The following is a 26,727-nucleotide window of genomic DNA, read 5'->3' on the forward strand; positions in this document are numbered from 1 at the left end:
ATATATATATATATATATATATATATATACACGATTGTATTTTTAATGAAACTTTGTGAGCCACTTTTTGTAAGAAAAAAAAAAACATCAAAAAAAAAAAAAAAAAGGCTGAGAAAGGTGGCCTGATTGTGGAGCACGAGGCAGGGCTAAGGTGCGTTGCTGTGAAATGAATCAGGCACTAGCACGGTCAGCCCTGCTTCCTCCATCCTGTCCCTCAGGCTCCAGCTGATCTGAATGTACCTCTCAAGACCAGTCTGTTTCAAACATTTTTCTTCAATAAAAGCTGTTTTGAAAGAATACATTTGTGTCTGAAGTTTATATGATTTTTTTCTAAACCATGTAGCAATGTTATACATGCACTTTATAAGGGCTTCAGAGTAACTAAAACAGCATCATAATATTTGTATGTTTAAAAATGAATTTGTCACACTATAGGACTATAAGTTGTTTTGTTGTTTTTAATCTTTCTGTTTTTTTGGTCTATTATTTTGTGCAATAAATGTTAAGCTATGTTTACTTTATCTTAATATAAATAATAGTAAAGATATGTTCATACATGTCTAAAATCTTCATGAGTAAACAATGAAGTTCATAATAATGATAACAAAAACAATACTAGCAGCTAAATGCTCACCATGGTTGTATTTATTTGATATAAAGTACAGTAAAAAAAATATATATTTTGTTGTGTTGGCAAAGTTAAGTTTCCAGCAGCCATTACGCCTGTCTTCGGTGTCACATAATCCTTCTGAAATCATTCTAAAATGCTGATTTTCAATGTTGAGAACGGTTGTGCTGCTTACTATTGTTGTGGAAACTGATACACTACCATTAAAAATGTTGGATTAAATTGATCTGGATGCTTTTATTTAATTTTATAATCAAAGAATCTAAACTGTTTTCAACATTCATAATGGTATGGGATATGAGATATGGAAATCTCATTTTATAATAATTTCTGAAGGATCTTGTGACACTGAAGACTTATCTTAATTATTCCAAACATATAATAATAACAACACTTGCCCATGGTATTTTTCTGGTATTGTCCTTTATTTGTCTTCAGATGTTAGACTTAGTCTCTCCAAATCTGTCCAACAATTGCAGAGCATGTGCATACTGAATCAAGTCTGCAATGCCCTATGTTATTTCAAACCAACAGTGTCTTGTGGGTATATGATGCGGTTGTAGATGCATATTTAGTGTGTTCTTTGACAACAATGCTTCTTATTCATGTAGCTGTTTGTCTTTGTGCAATTTTCCCACACGTCATACTTTTCTGTATTGTGAACAATGAAACCCCTTAGTCTAGAAAGAAAAAATAGTTTTGCTGTCAATAGTGATATTCAGAACAGTCTGCCTGTGTGTGTGTGTGTGTGTGTGTGTGTGTGTGTGTGTGTGTGTGTGTGTGTGTTTGTAAGAGTGTAAGAGTAATAAGGGTGAGAATGTGTGTAATACAGCATGCAGGGATCCAACAGTGAGAAGAGAAACAGAATTTGAGCCACTGCCTTTGAGGGAAAACTGACCAATGAGGAGGGTGGAGATAAGCAGGGGGCGGAGTTTGAACTCCACACTAGAGAAAGTCGATGGGGAGGGAGTTGGCAGAGTGTCAAAAGTGTGAGTCGAACAGCGATGCAAATCTGACGCACTCTTAACTCACGGGAGTTTGCAGCCGGAGGGAGTGTGTGCGGTGTGTTTTTAAAGAGGGGAGACTCTCAGCACTGTGGACGGAAACCCTTTTATTCCGATTCACTTTTGGGACAGGACCTCATCCTCTCGGCCCCTCCCTGATGTGTGTATGTGCGTGGTTTTTGTAAGCTGAGATGTGATATTGCAGTGCCACTATCGGCTGCAGCAGGCTGTTTGCCATAGATATTTCCGGATCCCATTTCCTCCAGCGGAGGTCTCTCTGGATGCACTTGCTCCTGCTCAAGGTGACTTGTGGAGTCCAGAGGCGTGAGTGGTGGCACGGAGCTGAAGTCAAGGCTCAGTTGGGACTTGTTCAGAGGATATAGTGAGATGAATCCAGGGTGGAGTGGGATGTGAGGGCCTGACGGGCCCAGAGTCAAGTCACTCCTCTCCAGGAACAGCCAGGGAATGGACTCGGCCTCTCCTCAGGAGCCTGAGAAGGACATGGAGGGCTATTACAGCCTTTTGCAGGCAGGTTCGGAGCTGGAGAACACGCTGCAACGTGAGTATATATGTCTGCCATATATAACTGCCATTTTTGTTCACAATGACATCAGTTTCTCAGGATTTTCACTGGCGTTTTATGTAGTATTGCAAGGATTATGTTTGCTATTTATAACTTCATGGCGTTTTATCCATAACCTAGATTAGATATTTGATAATCTGCTTGACTGGACTGGACTCAATCTTTCTGTAATTGAAAGGCAGAGCAATTCCAGAACCTTGTATTTTTCTATGGTAACCTTTTCCTGAAACCTTGATATTAAAAGAGTGTTTTGATGGACATATACTGTGAGCTGGAAGTTTATAATCATGCAATCTGAATTCAGGCCAGTAGTGAGATTGAAGGATGAAAATAGAAGTTGTATTGTATGTATTACAAATGGACGCCAACACACAGGAAGTGGAGCACTGATATTAACCCCCAGCCCTGATCTCTGGCTATTAATTTGCCTTAAAACCCAGAGAATGCTCTTTAGACCATGATTCAGCATCTTCATTTTAGCCACCATGTCGTTCCTCGGGCACTTTAATGCATTTAAAGGTTTACAAGTCTGAATCACTCCATTCTGCTGTGTGTTATGTAATATTTATTTTATGATGCTATGGTTTACTCAAAGTGTTTGTAGGAGATTAGATTTGGCAGTGTGGCTCGTGTTGTTGGCATCGGTCTCAGTGTTGGGGTTGTTTTTATGTGAGAGTGAGCGTCACGTCTGTGTTGAAGTAATGCTTTGCAAAGGTGTTTGTTTGTTACGTTGTAATGATGCATGGTAATGCGAGACAGCAGTTCCTCTCAGGCGAGCCAGGTTCACAACAACAACATTCTGACACAGCCATTGTGAACACCTGTCTGGGCTTCGATAACATCCATGCAGCCGCACGCCAGAATCTGCTCAAACAATGAGAAATGTTAGTATTCCTCAGTATATTCGACATTGAGAAATCATGAGTTTATGATTTTACAGCTAAACTGTTGAGTTTTAAATGCTCTGTAGATATGAACTCTGATCCTTTCATTCCTCTTACCACATTGCATGACAATATGCACGTTTATGCATACAGTCAAGTGCACTCAGATGTAGTTTATCACATTAACCACTAACATTTGACAATGAATACATCTGTCATCGTTTTAAATGGCAACATTTTGTGGAATGTTTTGTTTAGAAAAAATTCCTCTTGGGTTGATATGTAATGCATTAACATTCATACAAGTGGAAGTGGAACTGAAGTGTCCAAATACTTCTGGGCTAAATGTATATAAAACATGTTTATCAGGGCTACTCTTGTCTGTGCTTTTTTTAAATTAAATTAAAAGTATAAAAGCTCAGGCAACTCCTCTTATCATTCAAGCCTATTAATAACCATCAAGAACTAAATTTATGAAAACATTGAGAAATTATTCAGTTCAGACAACCCTGTCTCTTACAGGACAGATCATAGTCTCTGTGTTGCTACTGAGCAGTACAGTTTTATTTAATAAGTGGCTTTCAGACTGAGTTCAGACATGTTCACATAGACAGCACCTGAATGTGTTTGTTATACACAGACTCACCTGTATCTCTGATCTCACCCTCAAAGGAGTATAAGGTGTGGTTTTCCATCTGTTGTTTTAGAAGGGCGATGCTGCCTAAACGTATCATTGTCAAGGCAATCCTGGGCTTGCTTATAAAGCCTGAACACATGGTAGAACAAACACCATGAGCAAATATACTCCAGCATTTAGTGACCTAACAGACTCAATAAAAATGTAAATGGAAAATGTCTTAATGTATTCATTTAATTGATTATATTCAAGAAATAGTTCACTAAACATGAAAATTTGATGAAAACGTACTCACCCTCAGGCCATCCAAGATGTAGATTACTTATTTTCTTCATTAGAACAGATTTGAGGAATTTTTCATTACATCACTTGCTCAACGATGGATCCTCTGAAGTTGTAAAAGCTGCTTGTTCTCTGAATATTTCTTTCCTAATTCAGATAAGACAACCTTTTCACTGGACAAAGCAGTACATTATGAATAGAGGCAATGGTTTGAAATTAAAAACATCTTGATAGATGTTTACTACAAACATGCAGATTGTGGGATGTTTTTATCAGCTGTTTGCACTCTCATTCTGACGGCACCCATTCACTGCAGAGGATCTGTTGGTGAGCAAGTCATGTGATGGTAGATTTCTCCAAATGTGTTCCGATGAAGAAAAACACATTTTGTGTGGCCGGTCAGAGATTGTGTAAATTGTCAACATTTTTATATGAACTATTTATTTTATTGTTATTATTTGCACACACAAATTTGTTGCACAGACCTTAAGCTGTATTTTTATTATAAAAATTCTGTTATTATTTGTTAATGTTTGCACACTAATATTTCTTGACGGACCTTAAAATGTATTTTTATTATTATTATTATTATTATTATTATAATAAAAAATATTAAATATTATTATTATAAAAATATTATGTCTATTATATCATAACACTTCACTTCACATTTGCAAATTCATCTCTCTCAAATGCACCATGCATTTATCTCTCCATATATAATCACATTATAAATCTCATTCATTTTGCTTATGAGGTGTATATAGAGCATTTAACATTTTAAACTGTCTTGAGTGTTATTAAATATTTAGTTGTGTCTTAGTTCACATTCATCTCTGCCCCAGCACCATTATACAGTACCTGTTGGAAACTCATTAAATTTTAATGTCAGCATAATTTTTTTTTTTTTTTATCATAATAGGTTAATGGTTATGTAGATAGCAGTTTTTACATATTACAACTTTCTTCAGAACATGACCCTTTATTTAGGAAGAATATCAGGTCTTTTTTTATCAACAATGGTTAAAGTAAGCATGTAAGGAGTCTTATAGTAGGAAAGAGAAGCTGTACTGTAACTTGACCCAAGATAATCCATTTCCTCTAGAGTATTGCATTTCTCTGTGGAATTAATTTGTTTTTGTTTGCTGCAGACACAGGAAGTGAGTTCATGGTGAAGTCACTGGATACCAGTGTTGGTCCATATGTAATCTGAACACACCCTTTATTGTCAATCTCCGATTGCAGTGTATTGTAGTATGAGACGAAGCTCAGAGGAAACTGAACCACCATCTCCTCTTGTTTTCAGTCTCTGGCTTCAGTCCATCTTGATGGTTCTGCAGACATGAATGCATTAGACTCATTGGTACTAACTACTAATGTTGTCAGTTTCACTGAGGAGTCCATTAAAAGAACATAAATAATTTTATATAGCACTGTTATAAACAGCTTCTGGTCGTTTGTACAATTAAACACTGGGTGGTGCTGTCCCTGAAAATTCACATAACCGTGACTAAACTGCATAAACTTACAGAAACATGACCTATTGCTTGCTGCTTTGTTATTTATATGTGGCTCATCTTCATTGTCTCCTCAGAGGTCACAGTCCCTGTGAGTATGCAAGAAGTGGCTGGCTACATTGAGAAACAAGTGGCCTATTTATCAGGTGGGGGTTTAAATCTCTGTTTTAGAGTATGTGAAGTATTTGTGGATTAATGGCTTGCCTAAACATGTCAGATAAATTTGGAGCAGTGCCACAGAATTTGTCCTTAACTGAAAAACTGTCAATTTTATGTTTATTGAATTCCAGGGGGACGCGGTGAGGACTCTAGTGTCATCATCACTCTCCCAGAATGCTCTGCTTTCAGCGACATTCCTGAAGAAGCTCTGGCTAAAGTTCTTTCATACCTCACACTGATCCCGAGGTCCGTGTCTAATACATCAGCCTCTCCATCTCACTGCATTGCAGTACAGCAACAGTTCCTTATGTATTCTCTTCACATAAACCTTGCAACAGCTCTTACACGAATTGAGCTATTCAAATTAATGTATTGTTAGTGTGCTAAATATGCAAAGATCTTTGTAGTCATATTGTAGACACAATACAGTCAGGATCTTTTAGAATGAAAGACCATATTGATCCCTCCATGCAATGCAAGCAAATGCCAGTGTACATTTACTTACATATGTTCAGATATTGTGGTTGTTTATAATGTCATGTTCTTAATAAAGATTTGACACACTTCACATGTTTCCAGAAAACGGCAACCTGGTGTAAAATTTATCATCATTTTAGACCGAAGATTGGATACTTGGGTCTCGATCAAAACAGCACTGGCACGGATTGCGGTAAGAGATTACAATATTTTATTTATAATATATATATTTTTTATAATTAATGCAAAAGTGTGAAAGGGGTTTTGTTGTTTTCATATTTTTATTATTATTATTATTATTTATAGTTTAAGATTTCATGTTTTCCTTGCATAAACTTGGATTTAATCCTTTTAAAAAGAACCCTTTTAAAAACCCTTTAAAAAAATAAATAAATAAATAAATAAATATGTATATATATATATATATACACACACACACACACTCTCTCCGGTCACTTTATTAAATACACCTGTTCAATTGCTTGGTAACACAAATTACTTATCAGCCAGTTACATGGCAGCAACTCAATGCATTTAGGCATCTAGATGTGATGAAGACAACTTGCTGAAGTTCAAACCGCGCATCAGAATGGGGAAGAAAGGGGGTTTAAGTGACTTGAACATGGAGTGGTTGTTGGTGCCAGACAGGCTGGTATGAGTATTTCAAAAACTTCTTGATCTACTGGGATTTTCACGCACAACCATCTCTAGTGTTTACAGAGAATGGTCCGAAAAAGAGAAAATATCCAGGCAGTTGTTTGGACGAAAATGTCTTGTTGATGTCAGAGGGCAGAGGAGAATGGGCAGACTGGTTAGAGATGACAGAGAGGCAACAGTAACTCAAATTACCACTCGTTACAACCAAGGTTTGCTGAATATTATCTCTGAATGCACAATGTCAAACCCTGAAGCAGATGGGCAACAGCAGCAGAAGACCACACTGGATGTTGCTCCTGTCGGTTAAGAACAGGAATTCGAGGGGCAATCGAGAGGCAATTTGCACCAAAATTCACCAGATCTCAATCCAATAGAGCAGCTTTGGGATGTGGTGGAACGGGAGATTCGCATCATGGATGTGCAGCTGACAAATCTGCAGCAACTGTGTGATGCTATCATGTCAATATGGACCAAAATCTCTGAGGAATGTTTCCAACAATTGTTGAATCTATGCTATGATTAATTAAGGCAGTTCAGAAGATAAAAGGGGGTCCAACCCAGTACTAACAAAGTGTACCTAATAAAGTGGCCTGTGTGTTTGTGTGTGTGTGTGTGTGTGTGTGTATATATATATATATATATATATATATATGTATGTATCTGTACAAATAATTAATTTATGTCATTTATATGTATTTATAAAACTTAAAAAGGTATATTTATTTAATATTGAATTTATTGTATTATTGAAAAGCTTAATAGATCCAGGGAGAACATTAAGCATGGCAGACCTTTATATGTCCTTTGGGGACTGAATGAATCATGAGTCTGTATTTGTTGTGTGCTGAAGCGGTCTTGTCGCTGTCCGTGGTGCTGAAGTGGATCAGCGCAGGTTCAGTACAGTATGTGCTCACAGCCCAATTCTCTGTGCTCCAGCCTGAATAAATAACTAAATGCGGCACTTCTAACTGAAGTTTGCGTTTAAAAACAGTGTGAAACCCGAGCATACTGCGAGGCAACGGGAATGCATGAGTTGGCAAAAAGCATGCGCAGGTTTTTACATTATGACGCTCTTGGGGCGAGGGAGAGGTGAGGAGAGCGCAGGAGAGAGACGGTGCTGTGCTGCAACCCTCCCGACGCTGCGGCGATGAATCCCGCAGACTGTCCACTGCACCGGGCACCGGTCTGCCACAGCAGGATGGGCGAGGTCTTTAAACATCCTCATAAAACATCGATCGCTATGAGCGAGCGAGACTGCAGGCGAGGACTTCCGCGCATCCGCCGATCGACGGTAATGTGTCTGGAGTAGTTTCGCTAAAGAGTTGGACTTAAGTTTAGATGAGCACAATGCGGTACACTGCGGCGCGACGGACGGCTTTAGCTTAGTCATCCTACATAGATAAATGCTAGAGAAGGCGTCGTTTATCAATGTAACATATAAAGAAATATATTATCGAGCATATGAGCGATAGCAGACTGAATATTTTCGCAGATGAAGCTTTTGTTTACAAATACGTAAGGACGAGTCAATGTCAAGCGGTGTGTGTCCTTACTGTGAACTGTGTGCTAGGATGAACCGTCATGTTCATGTGCTTTTTCTGTTTGTCAAAGAGATTAGTCAGATTTGTTTCAAATACTTATGTATCTCGATGTAATTCAGCTCCTGTGATTAATAAACTGTACATTTACAGTAGTTGTCGGCTAATCAAGCTGGTTATCACAGTGTGTATTTTGTGTTAACTAGTTTAGCGTTGTCTCATCAATTTGATTTTCATCAGTTGTCAGTGTGATGAGTGATAGTACAGGATGCACAGTAACACTGGATTCAATTAGCATAAATGAATAATATTCAAACTTAGAACGGATTTATTTCTTTTTTTTTTCTTTTTTTTGTGTGAGTTGCATGCATTGTCCAAATCCCATATAAGGTGGAGTCCAAATGTCTAAAACCACACTGAAACCTATAAAAATGGAGATGGAGACAAAATGAATTGGCAATGTATTATTCCGCACCATTTCCAAGTGATTACATTTTTGACATTTTGCAGATTCATTTTTACAGGTGGTCGGATGTTGGAGATCAGCTAAAAAAAAGTAACATAGGCCAAATAACAAATTTTTTACTTTTTTTAAAAAAAAATTTATTCGAACAGTTATTATTATTATTTGTTTATGTATTCAATTCAATAGCAGACTTGAGGATAATTTCATTGGTAGCTAGCATTTGCAGTATATCTTTTGATAACTATATTGTCCATGAAATTTATAGTAGAGGAATGATTAAGTAACTAAAATAGTTTATGCATATTTTATTATTATAAAGGTAAAACAGTAAAATCCAAACATTAAAAGCAACTGAAAAATAGTACAAATAAAGTGTATGCAGGGTAAATGTTTCCATGCAAAGCAGATTTACATTAGACCCAGAACATTCATTAAATTCATTTCATTAAATCCTCACGTTTTTAAGGATTATTCTTGCATTTATCTGCCTGTTTAAGGCGGTCTGTCCTTGTGTGTCTGCCAGGCTGATCTCATCTATTTCTGTCATAGGCCTCATTCCCTGGAAACTTGCACCTTGTGTTGGTACTAAGACCGACCAGCTTCTTCCAGCGCACGGTTACAGATCTCGGCTTCCGCTTTAGTCAAGAGGACTTCATGCTTAAAATGCCTGTATGACTCATTACACTCATTTGTAAGTTTATCTTCGTAAAGTCAGTACCACCCTGACCTGCATTTGTGTCTGCTATTAAGGTGGTGATGCTCAGCTCTGTCACAGATCTACTGCGGTACATTGATGAGAATCAGCTGACCTCAGAGTTTGGGGGAACTCTTGACTACTGCCACAGCGATTGGATCGTCTTAAGAACAGTAAAAAATGATGGTATAGATGCATTAACGAAATAGACCGAAATATCACATTAAACAAGGTAGTTTCTTTGCTTTTTACAGGCCATTGAGAGTTTTGCTGTTATGGTTAAGGACATAGCTCAGATGCTGCAGGCGTTTGGAACAGAGCTGGCTGAGACACAGTTATCAGAAGAATGCAGTGCTGTTGAGTTCCTCCTGATGTCCCACACTGAGAAATACAGGAGACTTAAGGTACAGCTCAGTGAAGCCCTCATGTGTAGAGAATTCTCTCACTTTTCCCTTATTGATTATTGCTAGACTTTAATAACTGCTTTAGGAACAACAGAATTTCAGCTTAAAATGTAAATGAATTAATGCTGTCAAATGATTAATTGCACCCAAAATAGTTTTGGTTTAAATAATTTATGTGTGTACCGTGTATATTATTATGTATATATAAAAACACACATACCGCATATATTTTAAAAATATTTACATGTATTTACATGTCTATATTTATATTCACATAAATTATATCCTATATAACATAAATGTAACATATTTTTCTTAAATATATACATTCATGTGTGTGTATTTATGTATGCATAATATATGCACACATTATGTAAACAAAAACTTTTATTTTGGATGCGATTAATCAAGATTTATTGTTTGACAGCACTAATATAAATATAGACTACTGTTTAAAAGTCAATACGTTTTTGAAAAGTTTTATTAAGGCTGTCTGCTATTGTCTATTTGATCAAAAACACAATAAAAATAATAATATTACAAATTAAAATAACTTTTGTTTTTATTATATTTTAAAATTTAATTAATTGTTGTGATGCCATTTGAATTGTCAGCAGCCAGTACCTCAGTCTTCAGTATCACATGATCCTTCAGAAATCATTCTAATATGCTGACTTTAAAAAATAAAGTCTCAAGAAACATTATTATTATTATCAAAGTTGACTAGAAAGTGCAAAAGAACGTCATTTATTTGAAATAGAAATCATTTGTAACATTATAAATGTCTTTACTGATTAATTGAATGCATCTTTGCTAAATAAATATTTTTATGTAAACATTTATTTTTATAAAGAAAATACTACTGCCAAATGGTTGTTTATACAAAATCTGAAACTCAAAATGTTATTTTATTTATTTATTTATTTATTTATTTATGATTTTTCTAGTTTAATTTGAATGGATCTGTGGTGAAATAAATATGTGACTCTGAAGCAAAAAAAAAAAAAAAAAACAGTTAAAGAGCTGGGGTATATTTATAGCAATAACCAAAAAAACATTGTATTGGTCAAAATTATTGATTTTTCTTTTATGCCAAAAATCAGAGTAAAGATCGTGTTCAATGAAGATATTTTGTAAATTTTTTGCCATAACTAAATTTATCAAAGCTTAATGTTTGATTAGTAATATGCATTACTAAGAGGTCATTTGGACAAATTTAAAGGCTATTTTCTCAATATTTAGAATTTTTTTGAACCCTCAGATTCCAGATTTTTCGAAAAACTGCCATTTAAGACTGGTTTTGTGGTCCAGGGTCACATATTATAAATATACCCATGTCTTACATCAGTTTCTCAATTGAGGAAAGCAGAGCTGCATGCATAATAATTATAATATATTTAGCAAAATAATTACCAATAGATTAGCATTTAAGAAAAGGACAAAAAACTCTTGAAAGGGCAACCTATTAAACAGAGCATCTGTATCAACCTCTTTTTATCAGATTAAACATGGTATCTCTGCTTGTTTCTACTACCACTTATTTTGCCAAGGAAAATATAAAAAAGTACCATACCTAAGGGAATAAACTATAGTTAGGGTACACAAAGCATGTGAGTGCAAAATCGGTGTTCCACTCCAGTCTGCAGTCACTTTTAGCTCCAGTCTTGTCTTTTCTTGTGTTTTCCGGCCCCTCTGGGCTCTGGCTGTTGTTTTGTTGCATGATTCTGTGATGTCAATGACAGCAGAACACAGTGCGAAGTGTTTTTGTTGTTATTCATGGGTGAAGGATGCCATCAGATCTGTGATGAGAGAGGGGCGGCAGCTGCTCTCTAACCTGGAAACTTCAAGGAAGGAAGGGGACGCCGACACGCGCTGGGACATGACACAGGACTGGGATACCATGCAGAGGTGTAGGGTTTGATCCTGTTTATTTGGAAATAAATAGTCTGCATCACAAATACACTTTTTTTTTTTTTTTTTTTTTTCTAAAACGGTGTGAACTTGAAATCATGCTTTCTGACATGTCCTTACTGCAGGCTGCTGGCTCAGCTCACAGATATGGAGATGGCGTTTGATGGCTTCTTTGATAAGCACCACCTCAAACTGCAGCAATATTTACAACTGCTGAGATATGAGCATAGTTATCAGGAGGTGAAATGCTTTTCTGTTCCAAACATTGCACAAAAACATAATGACGGCTCACAAACAAATGCTTTACACAAAACCAGTGCTGCCATTTGTCAATGCTGCATTACCTAATTTAAAAGTAAAAGTAAAGCAAAGAGGGAAGGGTTTTTTTCCCTTTTAAAATAGGAAGAGTCAATGAAAGTCCATTATCTAGTTGATCTAACATTCTCTTTATGTCAGATGGAGTGCTCTTTAGAGAAAATAAGAGCACAGGAAAGGAAGATAAGCATCACAGGAGAAACACTGTCCCAAACAGAGCAGTGTGTCAGAGAGCTGGACAGTTTGGAAAAACGTGCACAGGTAACTCTGCATTATGCCTCCCCGTTCATGTTGTACAGTCAGTCGCAAATATGCGGAAATTTCTGATAGATTTGTGTTTGTTTCAGGAGGAGATGAGTCAGGCTCAGGTTCTTATCCTGCATGGGCATCAGCTGGCTGCTGGACACCATTATGCTATGGCTCTGATTATCCAGCGCTGCAATGAACTCCGACATCAGTGTGACACCCTGACCTCTGCCCTCAATACTAAACGCAGCTCCCTGACACAAGCACAGACCTTGCTGCGCTGCCTCCAAGAGGTGGGCTAATACACTCACTCCTTCTCCTTATATAGTCATTTTTCATTTCATATTATGAAAAAGGTATTTTTATTTATTATTATAATTTTTTTTTAAGAAGTGCATTATGCTCATCAAGGCTGCAATTTTTTGTTTAAAATAAGAAAATGAGTAATATTGTGAAATATTAATGCAATTTAAAATGACTGCTTTCTATCTTAATATATTTTAATATATTTTCTTTAATTTCTATAATTATTTATTTTTGATAACTTTTTATCAGTGTAATGTGTTCTTGCCAAATTTTCTTGCCCTTTGTTTTGCAGGCTCTGCGGTGGTGTGATGATGGCGCTTATCTCTTGGCCAATCAGCAGGTGGATAAATTCCAGTCTAAAGAAGGGGCGCAGGCAGCTCTTCGAGATATCGAGAAGTTCCAGGAGGCGGCGCCAGCTCTCCTCGGAGCAGGCGAGGATGTGCTCTTTCTGGAGTATGAATCTGTGCTCACTCCTTGTCTACAGGTAAACACTGTCAGACTACAGAAATAAGACTAGATTCCTAAAGTAAATTCCTAGGCATCATTTTAGACAGTCATTTCAGAAATGTAGCTTCTGATGGCTGTATTTGGTCCCTCTAAATCTTAAAGAATTAATTACACTTTAGGCTAAATATAAATGGAAATCCTTTACTGTGGTGTTTTTCAGGCTCATATAGAGAAGACTTTTCAGAAGCATAGCTCTGTGCAGGCTCTGATTCAATCCAGACAGAACTGCCTGAGGAAAATGGCAGACAAACATGTCCGACCAATCCAGCTGGTGGTCCCTCGTGCAGAGAACCCACCACGTGCAAAATCCCCCCTCTTCTCCCCCAAACATGGTATGCCACAGTCCAATATTAATGTTGGGTCCAATTGTCCTCAGTTTTTTTTCAGCCATTAATTCTTATCAATAGTTACTTTTTGACAAGATTTCACACTAAATTTTTCATATCTGCCATGAACATCACTTGCTACAATACAAAAACTAAAACACACTCTTTAATGAAGCTTTCAAGATGCCTGATCAAAATGTATTGCATTTGGGTAATGACATGGAATCCTTTTATAGCTATTATTTACCTTTAAAAATGCACAGCTGCACCTTTTCCCTAATAAATCCCTATGGATAATGTAAAATTCCTGGGCAGTTGCAAAATAAGGTACATTTACAATTCACATGCAGTTCTTTTAATCCTTATTAACTCTGAGGACCCATAACAAAGGCTTGTCTGTGACGCATAGTCAAATGACAGGCTCCATGTAAATTAGGAAGCATTTATTTTTGTTTACCCCAGAATGCAAACCTTTATTATGTGGCTCTGTGGAATACTTGATTCTGATTTGTCAATAGTGGACCTCAGCTGTCAGATCCTTCTGTATAATGACCATTAAATTGTATATTTCTCAAGTGACTATGGGAATGTGTTAAAAAAAGTAAATTGAATTGCAGATTAATAATGTATTAGAGAATTAAATTCTGAATGTTATAATGGGAGAGGATAAATAAGATGGATTCGGTCGTTGTGCATTCACTGTTCTTGTGAGAGCTGATGCACTTTAAGATGGAGAGATCAAGGGAGGAAGCCATAGAGATGTGCAGAGCTCACCTGACATACCGTGATCCTCAGCACAGCTGGATAGCAGCCCATCAAATGTGATCCAACAGGAACGCAATGTAAAGATGGATCTGTAGTTGAAACAAGGGCTTTTGGGAGGATTTTATTCATTTACTGAGGTCATAAACTGGTATTGACCTCTGAATGACTTCCAAAGTCAGATCAGAGTGATATTATGTTATGCCCAGTACTGTCTGATTGTTTTTGATGATATGATTTGATTGCACATAGTACTGTGGCCGTTAATGTTTTGTGCTGCAGTCACTAGTCTGCAAAAAATATTCTCATAGCTCTCACTGAAGCTGCACGTTTTGCAACATATTTATATCAATTCTATATTGTATCCAACTGCTCTTTTTGTTTTAAAACAGATTTTAATTCCAGTTTAAAGTTCACCTTTGACCTCCCATTACCAGGCAAAAGAACATCGAGGAAAAGCCCAAACTCCAGAAAGGTAACACTGTAACTGTAACCTAAAACAATTTAAAACAATTATCACATTTTCACACATTTCGTAATAAAACTTTAATATATACTAAGTTTAGATTTTTCCCTCACACATCAGTTTCCAGGATGTGATTGCCATGTGGCAAAAAGTTGAATTACCTGAACTACCCAAAGTTGAAGAAACACCCATAGACTGTATTTCACTTTTCATTTGTAAGAAAGATGCATAAAGCTCAGAAAAGATGTGGAAATCCTTCTGTGTTTTCTGTGTGGTTCAGATTGAAGTGATTCATGACTATCAGACGGCCAGCTCTGTCCCGTACAGTATGGATGGAGAAGACGCCCCTGATCTGCTCAAACGGTGAGTCTGCTGTCTGACACTGTCTGTTTTAATGACACACTGATGTGTGTGATGACCATGTGAATGTGTGTGTCTCCAGACATGTGATAAAGGAGCTGATCGAGACCGAGAGGATCTATGTGGAGGAGCTGCTGGCAGTGCTCTTAGTAAGATGACCTTCATTTTTCTGAATGTGGCACTGAAGGTAGAGCTGGAAGCTGAGGTGTTGATGTTGTGGATTTGTTAAAGATCTCTGTCACTCTCTTTGTTTGGATTTGCAGGGCTACAGGGCTGAAATGGACAATCCGTCTCTTGCTCCGCTCCTGCCAACAAGTCTTCGCAACAAGAGAGATGTGCTGTTTGGAAACTTGCCTGATATCTACAACTTCCATAGCAGGCAAGGCCACACAGAGAGAACTTCATAACGCTGCTATTTTGCTACAAGAGCAAAATGTAAACAATAGCTTCAGAACGAAATAAGATTCTATTTCCTGTGAGATAAAACGCCAAATCCTCAGCCTCAGTAATTCAGACACAACTGCACACTGACAGTTTTGACTTCAAGACACCTTCCTGAAACATCTTGTTTTAATAAAACATATCGGTTTGTGCAGCTGTGTTTGCCAGTGGCTTTGAAATGTGTCTTGCTTGCTGGGTCTTCATCCCCGGGTGAGGCAAATTGCCAAATTGGTTGACTGCAGGAAGCCGTTACGCCAATTAAAGCACTTTAATTACTGCTAAATGGCTGTTGGTCAAATAAGGATTTGATTAAGCCAATGAGAGCTCAGCTGGAAGGGAGCGCATCAGCAGAGCGGGGGTTCTGATAGACAGCTGTGTGACCTCTCACTGAGTGTCAGTCAGTCTTATCTGTTACAGAGACAGAAAAAGGCATAGTGCAACTGGGAAATAAGAAAATGAAACAGTTGCTAAACTAATTATGCATACTAGATATTGTGCATACTATTTAAAGTGCATACTAAGTATAATGCACACTATATTTGTAGTGCATATTACATTTAAAACATATTAATTGTAGTGCATACATTTTATGCGTACTTGATTCACTGCATAATAGATTTGTCAAGCATACTATGTGTATATATGTTTAAAACATTACTTTTGTACTGAAAATGAGATTTAATACACACTAATTGTAGTGAATAGTTCTAGATATAATGCACATTAGACGTTGTACATACTGGATGTTTACTGGATTTCTACCTTTCAGTAGTTTGGAGTCAAAATCTATTTATAATTACAAATAAGAAGCCATTTTTTCAAGTTAACCAAGACCTTTTTTTGTTAGAATTAAGCATAAAACAAGAAGGCATTATTTGCTGTAAAAATGAATATTAACATGTTAAAATATGGGTAATTATATAATGATATTTTAAAATATATATTCACTGCTATTTGAAAGTTTGGGGTCAGTAAGAATTTTAAAGAAATACTTTTATTCAGCAGGGAAACATTAAATTGATCAGTAAAGACATGCATAATGTTACAAAATAAATTATATTTCAAATAAGTGCTGTTGTTTTGAACTTATTACTGAATACTTAAAAAAATGTTTGACAGTTTCCACAAAAATATTTCAGCACCATTTTCTAAATTGATCATAATAAGAAATGTTTCTTGAGCATTAGAATGATTCCTGAACATTCAGATTTGCCATCACAGGAATAAGTGAAATTTTTAAACATATTGAAATAGAAAACAGTTATTTTAAATTTTAATATATTACTGTTTTTGCTTTGTAACTGATCAAATAAATGGTAAGCAAAATATATATATATATATATATTATCAACCCTGAAATTTTGCATTACATTAAATTATGAACAGCTTGTAGTTTGGCACCAAAGTGTGTGACTTGTGTTTTCTGTTCTCCAGTGTCTTCCTGCAGGATTTGGAAAGCTGTCTGGAAAGCCCTGAGGCAGTTGGGGCTTGCTTTCTGGAAAGGGTGAGGAAGCTTATAAAACCATATGAGGCTTATTCTGTTTTGTTTTTAGAAACATATCCAACATAAACTATCTGTCTGTTTCCAGAAAGACCATTTCCATTTGTATGAATGTTACTGTCAGAACAAGCCTCGATCTGATTCTTTATGGAGGCAGTTCTCGGACTGCCCATTCTTTCAGGTATCAAAAACCATCTCTATCTATAAAAATACTTGCAGCGCACATCTAGAAATAGACCTGAGATGTGTCCTTTGTGTTACAGGAGTGCCAAAAGAAGCTGGAACACAAACTTGCTCTTGACTCATACCTGCTGAAGCCAGTCCAGCGCCTTACAAAATATCAACTCCTATTAAAGGTGCAAGCTTTAGTTGAATACAAATGTGAATTTAGAATTTTTTTCATATAAAAGTATATGTTTTGTTATATGTTAAAAGTATTTTAATAAAATTATGGTTCATGTGAACTGCAGTATGGTTTGTATTTTGTATTACATCACAATGCAACCTGTGGAAGCTTATTTCTGCCACAGAATAAAAAAACAAAATATTTAATTAAAAAAATATAATATACAGTATAATAGAAAAAAGTTTTTCTTGATATTGTGAACTAAAGCATCACAATTCAGGCAAATCAGACTTCTCCGAATTGCGAGTTTATATATTGCAATTGCAAGTTTACATTTTGGATGCAGAATTGCAAGACTTGAACTTATAATTTAGAGAATAAAGTCAAAATTGTAGTTGTAAATTTGAAATTCTGAGAAAATATTTTTGCATTCACATGCAGTCCAGTCAAATGCTTCATATTTGGGGAGGGAAAAAAACTTCAGAATTGCGTGATATAAAGAGATGTAAACCCTTAGTTATGATTTGATTTCATAACTAGGATTTGCATTAGAAGGGAAAAAGTCAGAATTGTGAGTGATTAAAGCTGCGGTAGGTAACTTTTGACTCTCTAGCGGTTAATAAACAGAACTGCTTGCGTCTTGCGGAAGAACATCGTAGCCGGAACTACTTCTCTCTGTTTATGTCTATGAAGAATCATAAAGGTACTGGGTTACTCCGCCGCGGTATCCCCGAAGCAATCTAAAATAGTCCGAATATAAACACTTATTATAGGTACACCCTAGTGATTCAGGACAAGCCAAAAACACGGTTTGGAAAATGGATTCATGGTGTACACGCTTATTATATACAAAGTTACGGACCGCAGCTCTAATTGGTTCTTTTTTACCAGGAGCGATGGAGTTTGTGCAAATGGCAATAGGACCACTGGGAGGAGCCAGAGGAGCTTGATTTTTTTCACAGATTATCTGTCTCATATTCTACTGTCAGGACATAATGACAGGTTTAATAAATATGTAAAAAATATATTTTTTACAAAAGTTCCCTACAGCACCTTTAACTCACAGTTGAGGGGGGAAAAAGTCATAACTGTGGGATAAAAAGTTTTAGATTTTTTTTTCCGTAAGCTTCCATAGCAACCTTGTGGGTTTTTTTTTTTTTCGTTTTTTGATGTACTGTAGGAATACTTTTGTCCATTAAATCCGAGGAATTGTATGTGTGTTTGATAATAGGAGCTTCTGAAGTACAGCTCAGGCTGCGAGGGAGTTTCTGAGCTGCAGGGGGCGCTAGAAGCCATGCTGGACCTGCTGAAGTCAGTCAACGACTCGATGCACCAGATTGCCATCACCGGATATGAGGTGACATTTTTACCAACTTCATGTGAGTGTGTGAATGCGTACAGTAGCTAACAAGTTGTATGTTGCAGGGAGATCTCAGCAATCTGGGCCGCGTGCTAATGCAAGGCTCCTTCAGTGTGTGGATTAGTCATAAGAAGGGTCCGACCCGGGTGAAGGAGCTGGCCCGCTTCAAGCCCATGCAGCGACACCTGTTCCTGCATGAGCACGCACTCCTCTTTTGCAAGCGCCGAGAGGATCAAGGAGAGAACGCTGACAAAACTCCCTCCTACAGTTTCAAGCACTGTCTTAAGGTACGGTGCACACTTCCTGCTGGGAGCACATGTGCAATCTGAGAAGTCCTGCCAGCATCGCATGTGGATGCATCGTTGTATATCAGCCTGTTTACTCATGACAGCATTCCTTTCTTGTTTTTAAAATATGATGCTACTTCACAGGATGTGACAGCATATGACATGTTTATACAGCAGATAGCTGTGAGTTTTCAGATTCGCATGTGTTTCCCTCCGTGAGTATACAATGCTGTTTATGCTGGCAGATGAGTGCAGTCGGCATTACGGAGAACGTCAAAGGAGATGTGAAGAAGTTCGAGATCTGGTACAGTGGCAGAGAGGAAGTCTATGTGATACAGGTGAGAATGTAGTATTATTTAATGGACAATGACTGTTGTGACTGTCACATTTACCACTGTTATGCAAAAAATTCTCATAGGCACCTTCAGTGGAAGTGAAGATCGCTTGGCTGAACGAGATCAGAAAGATCCTGACCAACCAGCAGAAACAGCTAAAAGGTCTCAATACATTTCCTGTGGTTAAATGTCACTGTTATTCCTCCACAAGTACTTGTGAGTAATGTGTGCTCTTCTCTCATTGGCTCAGAGGAGTTGTGTCACTCTGCTGCAGTCTCAGAGCAGATGCAGATGTCTCCTTCTCTCTCAGTGAGGTAAGAATCCACTAGTGTACAGATCACTGTTCCTGAGCCCCTCTCTGATCCCTGATCCAACCCTCACCGAGCACTCGCTCTCCTTGACCCTTTGGCTCAGACCAGCTCTTTCCTGCTTCTAGCTGTTAGAAATCTCACATGACACTTCCCTCCCAGAATCCTGCCAATAACAGTACCCCCTCCCTGCTTTTACAGTCCCCGCTTTAGCAATCCATATGATGTGTAAGTACGGTCCAAAATTAACTTCATTTTAAGTAGATGTAACTTTGTTATCTATCATAAATATACAGGTTTTGAAATTGAATTGTGCATGATTGTAAAAATAAACAGTAGTTTATGTAAAATGTATATATAATAAATACAACCAATAATATAATGCACTATAAAATGTAAAAACTTGTAGATATGCATACGTTTATCTTTTTACTATTGGTGTCACATTTTTAACTTTATATGGTATTATATAACATTTTACATTTATTATATATATTGTGTATTTGTTTGTACATGATACAAAAGATTTCTATTTAAATAAATGCCGTTTCTCTTGAACTTCCTTTTAAACAAAGGGTTTTACAAAAAATAAGAAAGAGAGAAAGAAATCTGACTTCTTGAGGGAAGTCAGAATATTATAATGACTTCTGAAGATCATGTGAGAATTAGAGGAAATCACATTTTACATTTTAAAATATACTTCCTAAAATATCACTGATATTGAAAATATATAATATAAAGATCATATATACTGTATATATCACGTATATATGTCTTTGTATTTTGATCTATTTAGATTTTAATTTTCATATTAGTGAGGGCCAGGTTGTAATTATTCAAATTTTACTTTAAGCATGTAATGTTTCGATTCCTAATTAAGTTACTGACCAATGGTTTTATTTATTCGCCAGTGCAGTTTTTACTCTCATTTGGCGAGTGTTCATTTTGGACCCATGTATAAGCCATATTTAAAACATCTTTGTTGTATTTGCATATACAAAACCCATGCACATTCAGGATGTCTCATTTGAACAAATCAATTAAGTAAAAGTGTATGAACAATGTTCTGCTGATGAGGGGACTGAAGCCGTTGTGTGTGTGTGTGGTTGCCTGTCCTCCCGCAGGGCCGTGCGGCCTTCCGGTGGTGTTCTTAAGGGCTGCCTGCCCCGTCTGGACCTTGTGTCCCTGTCGGGGGGCGTGTGTGTGTGCCTTCGCGCTCGGAGCCCATGCCTCACTCGCTCCTCCCAGCGACAGTGACGCTCAGTGGTAAATTGGCAGGAGGGGGGCCGCTCCGATCTGTGCTCCGTCACATACAGGGCTGCTAAGGCCACACTTTAACCACCATCGCCGTCCCCTCCATACACACCCCACCCCTGCGATCTCACCAGCAGAACCCTTATCATTAACATAACAGGCAAACGCTTTGCCAGCATCTCTGCATCTGTTTTGCATGACATGCAAACATACGCAAACAGCAGAAGAGTTTGGTTTGACTCCATTATTTTGGCTGTTAAGCAGCACTTTGAAGACGGGGCTTATTTTGAGATCAAGACGAGTTGAGTCATATGTTGACAAATCAAGACTATATCGGCTTATTTTCACTCCATTTCCTTATCAGCACGTCTCTATGCTGTTATGAAAGAGTCATTTGCCTTGCAGGCCTGAAATTACCCCCATCTGTCCATATCTGCCAGCTTCTTACATGGTTTGCTCTGGGTTTTCGGTTGGTTTGGCTCTTGTTTCATATAGAAAACGTGGTGCATGTCTGAATAATTGTTTATTTACTTCTAACTCTACTCTTGTCCCACAGCAAACAGCAAAGAGCGTCAGTCAGCTCAGAGGGGACCGAGTCGGGCCACAGCAGTCCAGATCCGTTCAGCTGCTCTAACCAGCTCCAGCGCAACAGACGCAGTGAGTGTTACACACACCTCATCTCAGTGGAGATATGTCAGTGCAGAATGTGTTAAATGTAAAAATGTTTTTCTTTAACTGGACTTGTTGAACGGTTTAAAACCAAACATGGAATCTTGAAGTGTTTTTACGCATTTGCCGTGGTTTATCTTGGAGGCAGGAAAATAACAAGTATGATGAAATAAGATTGTTTGTGCGTAATAGAGTATCATTTAAACATTAGCATTATTAACATTGATATACACTGCGTATATACATACATGTACAACAATAGATACTGTTTCATAAAAGTTTGGCGCAAGTATGATTTTTTTTTTTTAAAGAAATTATTTTACTCTGCAAAGATGCATTACATTTATCAGGAGAGACAGTAAAGACTTACATTGTTACAAAAGATATATTTTTGAAAAAATTATTACTATTTACACAAAAATATTAAGTAGCACACTGTTTTCAACATTGATAATAAGAAATATTTCTTGAGCAGTGGATCAACATATTAGACTGATTTCTGTAAGATCATGTGACACTGAAAACTGGAGTAATGATACAATATTTTACAATATTACTGCATTTAGTGTATATTAGATAAAATAAATTGCCGAATTTTTATTTTGTAAGACTTTAAGAGACTTAAAAAAAATTATATATATATATATATATATATATACCATTAAAAAGTTTAGTTTTTACTTTTGTTTATATAGTACATGTTATTTAACATTAATAATTTGTATAATATTTATAATTCTTATTGTTATCACTATTATTGTAAATTTTTAAAAAGCAAACCATTCTTTTTCATCATATTTGTTGTGTATCTACAGTATATTGTCTTTAAGTGTGGTATGTAGTTGGAAACTGATTTTTTTCATTCAGTATTTTGGGTGAGAGTAAATAGTGTAGCTATAAATGGTCAGGTAAAGAAACCTACAAATGACATGGCAGTAATGCAACACATGTAAATGCATTGCATTTTAAATTCAGAAAGCAACTGCAAGTGAAATCAAATGTTTGTCCTGATAAAGAAAAAAATATTTGGGCCTTTAGATATACTCACCAACTCATAAACACATATTCTGCGCACATACAAAGCAGTGTAGTTGAAGTGTAATGCTTGCTGTTCAAACCAACACACATTCATGTTTCTGCTGTAAAACCATTATCCGTGTCACCACAAACTTCAACCGCACAGTCAGTATAAAACTTGAAAGAGCATGTGATTTCTCCACCCACACGCATGATCTCTGAAGCCCACAGGGCCGTCAGCATCGGTTAGAGTCATAAGACACAGTGTGTTAAATTCATGAACTCCGAAACATCCATGTGGTGTGTTTGTGGTAGGCTGGCCGGGCGCACCTTATTCTGTAGATATCTGTGAAGGTCTGGAGGACTGGAGTGGAGCAAACAGCCTTTCTAACCCGTCTGACACTGAGGAGGAGGATGCTGCCCGTTTGGTAAGAGACAGACATCCCACACTCACTGTCACTTACTCATGTTTGGGGACACTTGTTGTTATTTACTTATCTGTTTGTATAAGGTTGCAGGCAGATATAGGGCCTTTGTTGACTGGCGAAAAAATGGGACAGATAACTTCATCATTAAGTGTGGTGATGTCATACAACTACAGCATGAGGAAAATGATGGCCAGTGGTGAGTGATATGTGTGAGCCTAAAGCAATATCAAAGATGGTCTGGGAGAAATGCAACTTAAACGCCATCATTTACTCATCATCATGTTGTTCCAAACCTCTATGACTTGATATAAAAGAAGATATATTGAGAAATGTCTCAGTGGTACAGTTTGAAGTCAAGTGGAAATCAGTGGTATTTGGATTACAAAAACACTCCAGTATATCCTCTTTGTGTTCCTAAAAAGAGAGTATGTGACACAGGTTTGGGAGAATATGACATTTTATTTTTGGGTAAACCTATCACTGTTTGACAATGTAACGATATTCCCTTTGTAATCATCGGGAAGAAGGAGGCGGGAACCGGCGCACAATCCAAAACACTTTAATAATTCAAAAATAAACAAAACAGCGCGTCAGCCCCTCACGGCAACTGACGCGCACAAATAAAAAGCAAACATAAAATAACGTCCCAGGCCTGGTCCTCTCTCATCCTTCACGGTCGTCGCTCCAGTTTTATGTCCTTCCATCTCCTACGTGGGACTCGATACTAGCGGTGGGGCTCAGGTGTAGCTCATCTCCAATCACTACACCTGGCCTCACTCCTCGTTCCCACGCCTCTCGGCCCCGCCCCACTCGCCACAGACAACATCTTGATTTTTAGTAAAAAAAAATGTTTGAAATGTGAAGTGTTATGGGAAATGTAGTCCCATATCAAGAAGAACAATAGTCAACTTTATTAGGATAGGTCAAAATTACCGTAGATCCCTTTCAAATGCAAAAGTTGATTTAATGGTCAAAAATTATGGTTACACTTTATGAATTTTCTTTCATTATATTCCTCCTTTTGAAAATTCTTATTCTACATCTTGTTTGTAAGATTAATTCTAATTCAGGAATTTTAATTGCAGTTTAAAGGGCATTTCCAGTTCAATATTGCATGATGCAAACCCTGATATTTAAAGACAACTGAAGTGGATTAGATAGTGGTTTGGTGTGAATCAGTATAGCTGTGTACTCTCACAGGCTGGTGAAGAATCTGAGTCGCAGACAGGAAGGCCGTATCCCTACTGCCAACCTGCAGGGCATCTTGGGAGAAAGCATCAAGAATCACTCCAACCGGCTTGGAGGTGAGAGTCCATTTGGACATTACTGCCTTTTTGTGTAGTTCCCAGAAAATAAGAGTTTGCTTAAGATCCATACTGCCATATCTTCTGTGCAGAACCAGGGAATCGTAAAGCACGCAAGCTCAGTTCGCCATGAAGGAACGGCCCAGTGCAATATTGGACCTTTAACATAAACGCTTGGTAGCTCAAGACTGTATGTGACTACGTGGATTCAGACCTGACCAGCAGGATCATCTTCCAGAGTTTTTATACTGATCCTCATTGACAGATGCTACCAAAATCTTACAAGAGTTCTCCACCATTTCAGAAAAGCCAGAGAGTGCTTTCAAACATCTGTCCTCTGCCTAAACACACTTCAGTCCTCCTGACTAGGTGAAGCCTGGAACATTCTGACTTTGCGGTTGTTGAATAATGAATAATGAATCAAGGCCCATCAAAAGGCCTCTTCGTCGCTGTCTTCGCGGTTAACCCTCTCAGAAGACCGAAGAAAACACCCTGTGCATAAAGGACCGTAATTTTTAAACTGTGTTTGTTTGTGCTGTTATTTATCTTGTACTGTTGTATTTATCCTCAGTCTGAGCTCTTCCTGAGAGCCTCAATGCCAAATCATGCAGTGCCATAATGCCTGTTTCCCCACTTTTTATTTAATGCAGACTTTGCTCAGTAGTGCATAAGTTACCTCAAAAAAATATTTATAAGCACTTTATTCAGGTCACGCAAATATGTGGCCATTTGTCTCTCTCTACAGCTTAAAACCGGATGAATTTTGCATGCCGTCAATTCTTACCTCTCTTATTTAGTAAACTTCTCTTGTCAGGCACTTTACATGCAGAATCTACTCTGCCAGCTTGAAGACCTGGGGGGCCGTCATGTAAATGTTGACTTTAGAATCACAAATATGAGTTATGAGGGGGTGAGCAGAGCGCATGTGTGTTGAATGTGTGGCACGACTGCGAAATCGGAGCCGTGTTAATGGAGGTTTCTTATTAAGAGAGATCATACAGCAAACATTAAATATACCCACTGTTTAGAATGCTTAATGAAATATTAATTGCAGACTTATATGAATTTACTACATTAAATCAGGCCCACAGTTGGAGGGCTGACTTTGATATACCAGCGTTTGAAGTGGAAATGAGCTGTGTGTAGCAGCAGGAGACGCTTTGGAGTACATATCTCTTATGTTATTAATTTTGCTATCAACTTGTTCCCTTCCAGCGTGGATCTCCAGCCACCCACTCAAAATCAAGCCACGTGAAGGACACAACTGCCTGTACTGTGCTATATTAGCCATATATACAGTCAACTTTGCATATTTTTATGCTTATTTGTGTCCAAACATTTTTTTTATATATATTTGTGAGCGCACATTGAAAATCTGGGAATCAGAATTTCATGATCATCAGGTTTTTTCTCCATTATTTTCAAGTTAATTTAGTAAATTTAGTTTTTCACTCAGAAGTAATGCTAAACAAAGCATGTTCACTAATGGTCTCAGACTTTTGGATCTCATATCTATATCTACTGTAATAGCATTTAATCCTGATTTTTTGTTTGTTTGTTTGTTTGTTTGTTTTTGGGACTGGCTTCTAAATTATTTTTGAAGGAATGTATCTGTGTCGATTGTATTGTAACAATATTGTATTTAAATTTGTACAGCCTATTGACAATTACCTTTTTTTCTTTTTCAATAAAACTGTTTCATAGAAAGTAATTTGTACCTACGATATATACAGTATATAGTATTATTATTTAACTACTCTTGTGTTTAAACGTTTGGGGTCAATACGATTTTTCAACGTCTGCTAAGCATTTATTTGATCTGAGCATATATTGAAACGGTAATACTGTGAAATATTATTTTCTAATTTAATATAATTTATTCTTGTGATTGCAAAGCTTAATTTTCAGCATTCAATGTCAAATGATCCTTCAGAAATCATTCTAATATGCTGATTTGGTGCTCAAGAATACATCATGAGCATCGACTGTGTTGTTATCTCCCAGAGACTGGCCTCAGATGATGAAAGGATCTTTCACGGGTGAGATGTGAGCGATCTGATGCCTCCAGTGTTTATGGGGAAGATCCAGTGATTTTCAGAACTAGGTCACGAGTCTTTTAAAGAACGCTGTTGAAATCATAAGTAGGTTTCTAGTGTCAGATATTTTCAGTCATCGCCCCTCACATTCCTCCAGTTTTTCCTCTGAAGGCAGTTTAAAGCTTGAGGGGCTACATTTTTTTTATGTTTGACGTCTGGATGCGAGATTGAGTTCTCAGTCAAGAAACCATAGCAAGTTCTAACCATGTAGCAAGGCAGTACATTGCTTAATAACATACCTGCTTTCATTAA

The 26,727-nt window shown here is 37.2% G+C and overlaps 1 protein-coding gene across 4 annotated transcripts; it reads left to right on the top strand.

The window, feature by feature from the left end:
- The first annotated feature begins 1,534 nt into the window (after positions 1 to 1,534).
- On the top strand, positions 1,535 to 26,061 carry mcf2a (MCF.2 cell line derived transforming sequence a). 4 transcript variants are annotated; one of them, XM_026280571.1, is made up of 30 exons: positions 1,535 to 2,191; positions 5,613 to 5,681; positions 5,826 to 5,940; positions 6,274 to 6,364; positions 9,382 to 9,501; positions 9,583 to 9,699; positions 9,781 to 9,930; positions 11,717 to 11,838; positions 11,967 to 12,081; positions 12,298 to 12,417; positions 12,504 to 12,695; positions 13,001 to 13,192; positions 13,376 to 13,547; positions 14,741 to 14,778; positions 15,050 to 15,132; positions 15,212 to 15,278; positions 15,393 to 15,508; positions 17,005 to 17,074; positions 17,160 to 17,252; positions 17,335 to 17,427; positions 18,649 to 18,774; positions 18,843 to 19,064; positions 19,310 to 19,402; positions 19,483 to 19,561; positions 19,650 to 19,713; positions 21,518 to 21,618; positions 22,963 to 23,075; positions 23,159 to 23,271; positions 24,276 to 24,379; positions 24,472 to 26,061. In XM_026280571.1, the coding sequence occupies exons 1-30, from the start codon at positions 2,098 to 2,100 to the stop codon at positions 24,510 to 24,512; spliced, it is 3,285 nt and encodes a 1,094-aa protein (XP_026136356.1). In that variant the 5' UTR covers positions 1,535 to 2,097; the 3' UTR covers positions 24,513 to 26,061. The 4 variants fall into 4 exon arrangements, with proteins under 4 accessions (XP_026136356.1, XP_026136355.1, XP_026136357.1 ...); XM_026280570.1 differs by having other exon boundaries at positions 1,536 to 2,191; positions 14,696 to 14,778; XM_026280572.1 differs by lacking the exons at positions 1,535 to 2,191; positions 5,613 to 5,681; positions 5,826 to 5,940; positions 6,274 to 6,364 and adding an exon at positions 7,717 to 8,119 and having other exon boundaries at positions 14,696 to 14,778.
- Positions 26,062 to 26,727: the final 666 nt, after the last annotated feature.

The sequence above is a fragment of the Carassius auratus genome, chromosome 14 (genome assembly GCF_003368295.1).
Source record: "Carassius auratus strain Wakin chromosome 14, ASM336829v1, whole genome shotgun sequence".
NCBI lineage: Eukaryota > Metazoa > Chordata > Actinopteri > Cypriniformes > Cyprinidae > Carassius > Carassius auratus.

Coding starts and splice junctions, on each gene's coding strand:
- mcf2a (XM_026280570.1), top strand. CDS start 2,098: ATGGACTCGGCCTCTCCTCAGGAGCCTGAGAAGGACATGGAGGGCTAT. Junction 14,779..15,049: donor AAAGCCCAAACTCCAGAAAG/GTAACACTGTAA, acceptor TGTGTGGTTCAG/ATTGAAGTGATTCATGACTA. Junction 18,775..18,842: donor TTGCCATCACCGGATATGAG/GTGACATTTTTA, acceptor TGTATGTTGCAG/GGAGATCTCAGCAATCTGGG.